The sequence below is a fragment of the Monodelphis domestica genome, chromosome 5 (genome assembly GCF_027887165.1).
Source record: "Monodelphis domestica isolate mMonDom1 chromosome 5, mMonDom1.pri, whole genome shotgun sequence".
In the NCBI taxonomy this organism is placed as follows: Eukaryota; Metazoa; Chordata; class Mammalia; order Didelphimorphia; family Didelphidae; genus Monodelphis; species Monodelphis domestica.
The window spans coordinates 184,476,297-184,488,129 of record NC_077231.1 but is presented as its reverse complement, the minus strand read 5'-3'; the positions used below and the strand labels follow the sequence as shown (position 1 = coordinate 184,488,129).

The 11,833-nt window shown below is 37.0% G+C and overlaps 1 protein-coding gene across 1 annotated transcript in view; it reads right to left on the bottom strand.

Moving 5' to 3' along the window:
• Positions 1-871: 871 nt before the first annotated feature.
• The window catches only part of MET (MET proto-oncogene, receptor tyrosine kinase), a 161,697-nt gene continuing 150,735 nt past the window's right edge, over positions 872-11,833 (bottom strand). Inside the window, exons 18-21 of the mRNA XM_001368109.5 lie at positions 10,135-10,244; positions 8,694-8,859; positions 3,224-3,360; positions 872-3,084 (exon numbers count right to left, since the gene is read on the bottom strand). Coding sequence (XP_001368146.3) covers positions 2,874-3,084; positions 3,224-3,360; positions 8,694-8,859; positions 10,135-10,244 — 624 coding nt within the window. The 3' untranslated portion in view covers positions 872-2,873. The remainder of the gene's footprint in view (positions 3,085-3,223; positions 3,361-8,693; positions 8,860-10,134; positions 10,245-11,833) is intronic.

Here is an 11,833-nt window from a genome sequence, read left to right as displayed (position 1 = left end):
TTGAAATGGAAATGAGGGCATAAGATTAAATTCAGGCCTTCAAATACAACTTTTCAGAGAACTTTCCTTATGATTTATTCCATTTCCTTACACTCTCATGGGCCACCTAAGCACTATTAGAATTGAGTATTAGATGTACCCATAAGTGAAAAGTTCTTATCATTTAAGGTTTGCTTCTCCACTAAGGAGAATGTTTTATTTGGGAGTCTGCAGATGGTCACCTCCCCTGTTTTACTTTGATTTTCCAAAATGGGCTGAAAGTTTCAAATTACTAAAAAAAGAGAAGCAATTGAAGCCTTCCCTTGTAATTTCCATTTTCCACTGTAGCGCAGAAAATACCTGGGTATAGTAACTAGCCAGACCCACTCAGTGTTTTAGTAGAGGCCCTTCAGCCAGAGACAATATTTATGGGGATAATGGGCTTTCTCTTCTTTGGAGGATAGAGGGTCTCTCTGCTTACAATCATCACAACCTTTAGGCTGCAGCCTGCATATTTAATTCATACTTCTCCTTTGTCAGAATGAGGAACTTGGGTAGGGGTAACAGATTCACATTCTAACAAGAGAAATACGAGTCATCTGACAGAAATATGAGTGAGCTCAGTAACCTAGGACAAGATCCCCCGAAGAATGTCCTCATTCTGAGAAGCCATCTTTCCTCAAAGGTGAAAGGATGTATGGTAGTTTGTAGGCAAAGCAATGGCTTGTGACTCAAAAATGCAAGTTCTTGAACTTGGTGACTAAGCACAAGAACTGCCTGAGAGGTGGATTACTTTGCCCTTGTGATCCTAAATCAATTTTCTGATTCCTCTGTCCTTATATAAAGGGAACAGGAAACTGGATATGGCTAGCAAGGACCAACTCTGAAGACATAGGATGTTAATTTCTTTATTTGACTCCTATGATTATATCAGAACAACAACTATAAACATACAAAGTACCATTCAGATCGTCTGCAGGCAGATAGGCATGGAAAGTATCAAATTCTTACAATACTCACTTACTCTTACAGGTTATCTCAGACACAATGTTAATTTTACTAAAGGAAGAGTTCATAAATAGTAAACATGACTTTCACATTGTAGCTTTTTTGAGCAAGTATGTACAGGTGTGCAGTTCTCATCAATGGGTTTCACTTCCACAAGCTCTTTTTGTCCTTGGTACTTTTGTAGTCAAGAGATGGGCAGAGATGATACGTTATTGTCCCAGAGCAAGCTCTATTATTCTCAGTTTGCAGACACTCACTGAATCTACACTATATACAATATAAGACGTACCTCTGAAGTGAAATGTGCCTGCACTACAGAGGATCTGATGCTGCCTACTACTACCCTCACCAAAGAACTTTGGGTTATAATAATTCTTACAAGAACAATAAAACCGTTCATCAGTTTCAGTGTAACATGTTCTCCATTCTGGCTTGCTATGCTAACCCTTGGCCTCAAGTGAAGGTGATGTCATGAGGGTGGGGTGTACTGGCAATCAGTGCATTTCCTTATCACTATTTACAGTCATTTAAAAATCACCCCAAGTTATAAATCCAAGTCTGACATACCTTTTCTGAAATGTTCACAGTGTAGTTATTTCATGGCCTAACAAAACATGGTGTATGTCATTAAAAATAAACATTTTTATAAAAATATAATACTTTAAGTGTTTACATGGATAAAACCAGTTATAATCATCCTATACCACATGCACTATACAGTAGTAGGCACAAGATTCCACAGAACAAAACACCACAAGGCTTCATTCTAGAGCTATCAGGTTCCACTCTCACTGGCCCAAACTCTGTTTCTTGAATGTACTTTTCTGGCCATAAGTTGGGCAAATCTACATGCACAGTGGTAGAACTGGACTGAATGAATGGATGTTCTGGTGTCTCTAGTTGGTGATATTATGGAGAGCCAGCCCCCTTTGATTCCTAGGAAATGTTATCAACAAGGGCCACAGTTTGGCAAAATTACCAAGATTTTCAGTCAGACTGATTCTGTTCAGGATATATATACTGATTCATCTCTAGAAATGTTTATTATTACAACTCAAGTTTTTATTCTCAAAGAATACTCATTTTTAAAATACAGGAAAAACATCCAAAATGTCCAAATTAATTAAATCACAACTTTAACAGTATCAGTTTTGGGGAGCTGATGTCCAAATGATAACTGAATACGGCAACAGGACTATTTTATTTAAGAAAATAATCTGAGTTGTTTATATACAATATGCAAATACTCCTATTAATTTATAAAAGCTTTCTGTGTCATGCTGTTTTGGAATTTTGACTACATTATATATGATCCTTCCCTAAGAAAGGGAATTTACTCAATTATGAACCCTTTTGCCTAATAGGCAAAAATGTCAGGATTAAGAATGAAAAATGCTAGAATCTATATACAACAGGAAAAGACATCCTTTGAAACACTGGACTTCTAAGTAGGTAGTGTGGTCTCTATGTTTGCATCTATGACACAAAGGCAGTTTCTCTTCTGGATTGATTTGTATGGTCCATTAGACTTCCAAAATTTGTCACTTTAGTTCCCATACTGTAACCAGCGATTTAAAGCCAAGCTGAGCAGTGATTATTTGTCAACTGTACGCACTCAATGGATCAGTTTATGTCTCGAATGTCATACAGTTTTCAATCCCAGGCAGCAGCAGTTGGTCCAGATGTTTTGATGAGTTAGAAAACTCCCTAGAATTGCATGGATTTAAATAACACAAAATCAAATCCTTATAATAGTGCAATTTTGGGCAAAAACAACAAACAATGGATGGTGTTTCCCCCCAGGCAGTGAAAAAAATAACAGTGGTGTGAACATCTGCTTTTGTTTGAACTACCATAGAAACAGTATCTTTCTCGGGTACACCCTGTCAGGTGTCCACCTCCCTGTCGATGTTGTCTTGGGATGACAAAAGGGAAGGGTAGGGAGCGACACACTTCACATTGACGTAGGTTGCATTCACGTGAACATAATGCTCTCCAATGAATGTAGAGAATATGACTGATATCTTTGAGACCAATTCAGAGAAGGAGGGACGCATTTCAGCTTTGGGGTGCCAGCACTTTAGCATGACTTCATACCTGTTTCAGAGAGAAGCCAGGGAAAGACTGTTTGAAGCAATCATCTCTTTCAACAACACTGAAAACCACACCTAAAAGAGACTTCCTAGCCATCCCCCCCCACCCCCCCAATCACTAAAGACCCTGAAGGAGAACTTACAGTGGATCTGGGCAGTATTCAGGCTGCAAGAGCCTTCGACCTTGCAATAAGTAAACTGTTATATCAAAGGTATTCACATCAGGATAAGGAGGTGCTCCTCTGGTCATTAATTCCCAGAGAAGCACTCCAAACGACCACTGAAAAAACAAGTAAACAGGAAAAGAAATTCAAGTTAGAACGGTTTGAACTTGCAATCTGAAATGTGAGCTAACTCACCAGATTTCAGTAATGAGAGAGTGCTTAAACATCCAAGGATAACACTCTCTCCCATTTCAAGTACTTTGTGTTAGGAGCAGATTTTCTTTGAGGGTGAAAAATAGGTCACTAATTTTCTGACATGCTTGAACTAGAATCAGGCAAAGTGAACTATATGCTATAGATTTATTTGCCAGGCACTCAAAGAATTCTCTTAAGTATAAATAATAATTAAAATATCACCTGTGATTAATATGATAGCACCTATCTGGTAGATGTATTAACATGTTCCTCTTAGAATAGCTCAACACCATTTTAGATTATTTCATGAAAGAATGAAACTTTTGAAAAGTAATTACAGGGAGCAGCTAGGTGACTCAGTAGATTGAGAGTCAGGCCCAGAGACAGGAGGTCCTGGGTTCAAATGTGGCCTCAGACACTTAATAGCTGTGTGACCCTGGGCAAGTCTCTTAACCCCCATTGCCGAACCCTTACTGCTCTTCTACCTTGGAATCAATATATAATATTGATTCTAAGACAGAAAGTAAGGATTTAAAAAAATAATTATATTTCAAATGTCCAAATCATCCAAATTCTTCTAAAGATTTAGTTTTTTGGGGGGGATTCAGGGTCTTGAAGTGGATAGATTAGGGATTGGCAAATGTATAGAAAAAGATTTATCTGTACCTAAATGTGTTTCCCATTTATTGTACTGCTTTATCTTGTAATTGCTTCAATAATCTAATTTAAGCTACAAAGTTGCTTCCTCCTCTATTAGAAATGGGAAGGTTCTCAGGGCAGCTAAGGTAAGCACAGTGGATAGAGCTTTAGGCTTGGAGTCAGGAGGAGCTGCATTCAAATATGATCATAGATATTTCTTAGTTGTGTGACTGCGCAAGTTGCTTAACCTCAATTTTGTAGCCCTTGCTTCTCTTATGTCATAAAATTGACACTAAGACAGAAGGTAAGGGTTTTGAGGAAAAAAAGAAATGGGGCTTTGAAGAAAATGAGATCTATTGTTAAGCGTCCGACTTAAAGCTGGCAGAGCTGGGTTTTGAAGATACACAAGGACATTGTCTCTTCCTTGGGTTTTCTTAAATGTTATCTCTTAGGAGACTGAGCCTCCATCTTTCAGTTGTAACCGTTTCCTTTCATTTGCTCACATGAATGGAGTCCTAAAAGTGCCCTTTCTTCAGGTGGGCAAAGGAATTGTATCAATTGTATCAAAGCTTCCTCACTGCTCCTTGTTCCCAATCTCACAAAAACACGTTCACTTCTCATTCTCGACACAGCTTCTTTATGTCTATAATAACATTATATTTATTGTCACTTTAGGGTTCATTGCTCTAAAGAGACAATGAATTTGTTAAAAATCAACTTGAACTAATGGTCTGTTAATTAAAAAATCTGCTTTTGTTTGTGTCCACAAGAATAATGGCCAACAAGGCACTGTAGAGACTGTCTTGTCCAGGCCCATTATTTTATGGCAAAATTGAGGGTCCAAGAAATGCCTCAAGTGACTTTCTTAAGGTCATACAGTCAGTAAGAAGCAGAGCTGGGATTTGAACTCAGGTATTCAGTCTAAAAACAGAGCTCCTAAAATTATATAATGCTGTTGTATAGATATGATATAAAAAAACAGACCCAGAGATTTCTCACAAGTTGGTTGATTTGGGCCTGTTTTCATTTTCTTTGCTTTTCTGTTGTTCTATGAAATAGTTCCTGATTGTTATACCACTACACATACAAATCTGATCAAACTACAGTACAATGTGGTAGAATTTGAGAAATCCCAAACCTTGCCATTTGTTGGCCAATGGCCAACACTAAATGCATGGGGGAATCTGGAAGCTTTAATGCATGAAGCTGTATCAAATGCACTTGTTGAATTGTAAAATTATGTAAAGTCATTCTGCCGTGCTTTTGTACACACTTTTAAATGTTTAAAGGCATTTCTTTTTCATTTTTTGACATTCTGAATTTCTCCAGCATCCAGGCCCACAGCTGTGTAGATACCAGAAGAACACAGATGGGGCTTCGCTGTCATATCTTCATTATAAAAGAGCTGTTTCCAGCTGAGAAGTCTGGTGGGAGAATCATCTCACCAAATTCTATTGCAGCCCCTTGTTAGGTGTGCAGCCCTTGATCAGACTGAGGTTTGCAGGTGCTGGTTGGAGCTCTTTCACTCCCACCTATTGAGGCTCTTGACGGTCTATGAATTTGCCCTGGTATGGCATCCTGTTTACTCTTTTGGACCAGAGTATTTTCTTTCACACCCTGCTCCTACTGTTGATTGCTAGCACAGCCTCCCTTCTCCCTACCAATTATGGAAGGGCAAAAGGAGTACATAGACTCAGAGACTCTAGACTAGGGATTCTTAACTTGAGGTCTGTGAACTTGTATTGTTAAAAATTTTGATAACTACCTCAATGGGACTGGTTGTCTCTGTAATTCTCACTCTGTTCAGCATCTGCAGCTCTGCCTGGTTTCAACTCCATGGAAGCAGACACCCTCTGGTCTCCCCTCCCACCTTTTCTGTCAAGTGTGTGTTGTCTCCTTCCATTGGATGGTAAACTCCATCAGGGCAGGGATTCTCTTTATTTTTATTGATTGTAGCTTCAGTGCTTAGCGTATTGCCAGGTACATAATAGATAATTAGTAAATATTTTTTTCTACCAGATAATCTTATGAATTTTATTTTACATATCTAAACATTATTTAGAGAAAGGGTCTATATGTTTTACCAACTTTCCAAAGGGGTCTACCACACAAAAAAGTTTAAGAACTCCTGTTTTAGACTCAGTTGATTAATATTCTTTTCTTTTCCTTTTAACAACCCTTACCTTCTGTCTTAGAATTAATACTGTGTATTGGTTCCAAGGCAGAAGAGCAGTAAGGGCTATGCAATAGGGGTTAAGTGATTTGGACAGGGTCACACTGCTAGGAAGTATCTAAGGCCAGATTTGAAACCAGGAACTCTGGACCTGGCACTCAATCCACTGAGTCACTTAGTTGACCCCTGGCTAATATTCTATTTAACTTGGCATAACACTTTAAAATTTCCCCAAACTTTAAAATATAGTTATTTTGTACAACTGCTTTTTAGGGAATACCTATATATTTGTTTTTCTTTCACTAGAGACAGTGCAACCTTGGGTTCAAGGACACCTTATTTTAGGAGAGCAGACTATACTTGGTTGTATCCTGTATTCAAGCAATGCAATATCATTTAAATTATTTTTTCAATGCATTTCATTAGTGGTCAAAATCACATTTTTTTGAGAAATATCAGTGTTTTAGAATTGTTGATAATGGTGATATGAAGAGGTTAAGTCACTTGCTAAAAATCCAGCAATAAATCTGAATTCAAGCTGGGATTAAAAATTCAAGAGTTCTCGATCCTAAGTCCATGTTTGGTCTACCAGGCTTTATGATAATATGCTATTTCTCGATTCTAAGAGATCAAAGTGCTTTATAGAGAACTCAAGAATATACCCGGTCATATTTCTCTCATTGGACTTATGCCAGGGTAAGAAGAAATTCAAATGAACATAAATCAGAATGTGCAGGGCATCTTGTATGGAACAGAGTACCCAGCAGGTCTGTTCTTGCTTAGCAACCTTGCTACCTTGCTAGGCAACTTCTAGGCAAGAATGTATATATGTAGAGATAAAAGAGGCATTAGATATACATCTAAGCATTTAATAGAATTAATACTCAATTAGGTAGGGATGAAGAAAGGAGTGTGGCCAGTCACATTCAACTCAAAGGTCGTCTTGCTTCTAAATACCCACACTCAAATGAAAGTATTGTGTTCATTTTATAGCCTATTCTCTCATCTTCCTACTTGCAGATAGGGGACTTATCTATAAAAAAGAATTATGATTATAATAATAGTTAACATTTATAAAGTGCCTTAAGTTTTACAAAGTGCTTTGTATATGTTATTTCCTTTAATTCTTACAAACTCATAGGAGGCAGATGCTATTATTATCCCCATTTTACAGATGAGGAGGCGGAGGCAGACAGAGGGACTTGCTCAGGATTCTACAATTATTAAGTGTATGACACTAGGTTCTTTCTAACTTTAGGCCCAGTGCTCTGTTCATTCAGAACCTGCCTAGGTTTAGAAAAAGAAAACATTAGGTCTAATTTGATCTAACCAGGACAAGCCAAGCTGGTTCCAAGTGGGAATGAACTCTTTTTTGTTTGCTTTCAAAATCATCATAGCAAAATTCTCTGTGTCTGAACATCTTGCTACTCTTCTAATAACTAAAAATTCTTTTCATTATGTTTAGCTCTAAATCTGGACATTTGCCATTTTCAGAAGTTCTCTTTTCAGTGTGCTGGTGCTTCAGTCATTTCTGAATTCCCCTAAATGGAATGAACAAAAGAGGTGGCATAATGAACATAGTGCTGGACTTTGGGTCAGGAAGATCTGCGTTCAAATTTGATCTCAGATATTTACTGGCTGTGTAACCCTGGGCAAGTTACTTAACCTCTGTTTGCTCAGTTTCCTTAACTGTAAAATGGGGATAATAATGACACCTATCTCCCAGGTTTTTGTGAAGATCAAAAGAGATCAAATTTGTAAACTGTAAAAATGGCACATAGCAGGCATTTAAGAAACATTTACTTCCTTCCCTTCCTTCTTTCCAAGTAGTCATTTGCAGTTTTTCCCTGCTGAGTTAGTTTCTGCACATGAACCAAAAAAAGGACCCATAACAGAAGTGAACACATGCTATAGAAATAGTTCCATGTCAACATTTAAATGCTTGGTTTGCAAGGGAAGCCAAACCCTATGCTAATTTACATGTGTATCACTGACCATACAGCAAAATTATAGGCTATATATGTTATTTGGGCTGTCTTCTTCCTTGGATTATGAAACACAGTCAACAATTATTCTAATGGTGATGTCTTCAAATAGAATTTCTTTGTCTCTTACAACAACATAGAGGAACAAGGTAGTATTTAAAGACATTTAGAATTAATGAAATTCAAAACTTTATAAACATATATATGCCATATGTACAGTGTGATATGTAGAGTAAAGTGAACCAAACAGGCGGTTCTGGTCAAAGAATTTATATCAATCTATGTATTTCTAATAGTGCATCCCCATCCTTATTGGAAATGCCTCAAACTGATAATCCAGGTCCTTATTTAGTCAAACAATACTCAAGTTTTATTGAGTTACTGAGGTGCAGGAATATATCATATGAATTTCATAAGAAAAACAATATAATCATGTTAGAAAGAATGTTTACATTACCACATCTGACTTTGTAGTAAACTTCTGAGTTTGTAGACTTTCTAAAGCCATCCATTTCACTGGCAGTTTTGCTCCTGTTTTATTGTGTACACTATAATATTCTTTATCATACATATCTCTGGCAAGCCCAAAATCAGCAACCTTGACAGTAAATTTTTCATCCAGCCTACAGAAATGACAAAAATTATTATCTATAATGGGGGAGAAGGATTTACAGTGATACTGAATATTTTCTGGATTATGGCAAGTGGCTTTTGCATTTGAAATCTATGACTTTTGGAATGAGATCTTCATATCTGGCATCTATTAACTAGCACTAAATTAAAATGGAAGTCTTGAGTAAGTACATATGACATCGGTATTGCAAATCCATAAATGGATTGACCCTGCCACCTCTATGACAGTACTCATTACATGGCGCCAAGAAAATCCCTTTGCTGCTGCTTAGATTTTGACATGGTATAGAATTGTATCTTGTACTGTTTTACACTTAGGCACAACAACTTTAGACACCAAGCAATTATTAAATCACCCAGGCCATTTTTAATTAATACTTAGAGATAGAGTGAAGGTTAAAGGGGTACATTAAATTGCAGTAGGTATGTCCTGTGCCATCTTTCTTATATCATTCTCAATTTGGCTAAGGATCAGTCTGTTTAGTACAGAGAGAACATATCATCCCTCTTTCCTAGCAAAGGATTATAATACATTATGCAGTGCATAAGAAAAATATCAAGTTTCAATAAAAATGAACTCCAAATATCTAGGGTGTGTTGCTTTAAAAATATACTTTAAGTTGTTCCATTTGCAGTAAACCAAGGCTGGCAATTAATAACACAACTCATTCATTCATGCCATACGTCATGAATCAGTGCAATAAAATGGGAAACTATTGAATCAATCACGAACTGTTGACTGTTGTATTATACAGCCCAGGCAGCCAGACACAAATAAAGTTCTTTGTATATTCATTCCTAAATACCATTTTTGGTAGGACTGAGCCAGTCCAAATCCAAATCAGCTCTTGGGCAGCCTCAGTGAAATGGTATCCGCCTACCCTTTTTTTTTTTCTTTTATAGTGTAGAATGCCGAAGATCAAGTTCTCCCTCCTGTAAGCTAATGTAGCATAAAACCACAACATTAGGGGCTACTGGTGGGAAGGACCAAGAAAAGCAAGTGTATATAACAGCTGTTTAAGACCCCCTCCAGAGAGTCCTGTTTAATGTTCTGGTGGATAAATCCTTAAAGTTCCACCCATATTCTTATAGCACAATGCTTCTACATCAATTGAAACTGTAATTAAAATAAAGGACCTTTTACATAATGACAACAGCATGATTACAGTCACAAAATGGAGGGAAACAATCACCACCACATTTCTCCTTGTTTCACTTAGTTCCTAAATAATTTGCATGATACAGATGGAACATGCTATACTTACATACAATTTCTTGCAGCCAAGTCTCTGTGTACGAACTTTTTGCTTGCAAGGTATTTCATGCCTTTTGCTACTTGAAGGCCAAAACCAATGAGGTCCTTCACTGTTGGATTCTAAAATACATAGGAAGGATAAATAAAACTTAAGTTCTGACCTCAAGACTTTTGAATTGTTTGAAGCATGTCATGATTGTTTTTGCACTGAGTACAAAGCAATTTGCCACACTTATGACCCCAATTTAGATGTTAATGAGTCCTAACTCTCAAAACTTGATTGCATGTGGGCAAAGCTTTCAGAATCTTTAGTTTATCACAAAGGGCAAAATGAGGTGGGGCAATCCAAAAACAAAAATTTCTTATTGAAAAATAAAATCTCAAATTGAAAGGAAGAGTGAAGCTCTATGCCATAGCAGAAAAACTAAACGTACTAAGATGTAATCTGAAAGGATAGCTTTTTTGAAGGTATCACAGAGTTTGTGTGTTCTAAGTATAGACATGGGCTTTTCAATAATGCCTGCAGAATAGTGTTTTTTCAGACCCAGGGTAGGAAAGTTTGTCAGTCATGTAATAGACTTTTCTTACGTATGAGATAATCATCAGCACAATCTTTGAAAAATAAAAAAATCAGAATGTTAAGTGAAAATTCATTCACAGTAAGTTTCCATGGGAATCCCAAAGAAGTCCAGCCTTAGAGATTCAAATTTGTCTTCAGAACATCCTACTCTTGATGTTGGGGGCAAATTACCTTGCCAAAGTAGACATGAGGAATTAATTACACAATTGGCATTGGCAGGATACTACTTGTCATCATTGTGGCTTGAAAGGAGAATCCACCTTATTTATATGATAAATTTTACATGATAAATAATCGATTTTCAGTGTTTTCTTGCCTGATTATAGGTTCTTCTCTAACACCTTCACTTTGGTTCTCTTGGAACTAAATTTCATTTCACTGATACCACATTAATAAGTTTATTGCCTTTATTTGTAAATTGAAGTTGATCAAGTAAAGTTCTTCTGGACCTAGAGTATTCTCTGAAGAGTTGATAGGAAAGACCAAGGAAGTGAGGCTCCCCAAACTTGGTGGGTGCTGAAAGGCTTTCAGAACTTGCTTGGGGTTTAATGCCTCCATCAAAATGGATGCTTCTTGAGAGTAGAGATTGTTTTCTTCTTTGTATTTAGATATACATGCACAGTAGAGTTCTGGGCACATAACAGAAACTTAATAAATATTTGTTGATTGATTATCTATAGAGAGAGCTAATTGGCTAGTGTACCAGGACCCTCTAGTTGTCCACTGTCGTTGTTTATTTCTCATTAATTCTCATAGGTTCAATCATCATCACTGTGCTAACATCCTACCTTCCTCAAGTAGCCGTTCCTAGTTCTAGCAATGAAAGCGTAATGCCAATTCCTTTCTTCTGAGGTTACTTATAATTTATTCTGTGTTTATCTTGCTTCTACATAGTGGTTTAAAGGTCATCTTTCCCATTAGTCTGTAAAGTTCCTTGCAGGTCAAGACTGTTTTTGTTTTTCTTTGTATCTCTAGCACTTAGTACAGTGACTCTAAGCACAAAGGAGGTGCTAAATAAATGCTTGTTTTTGACTTGAATGTATGCAAACAGTCCCTGAGGCTATGTATCTAGTATCAATTTCTACTAGACTTTGGTTCTACTGCACCACTTGCTTGCCAGGCATTTCCT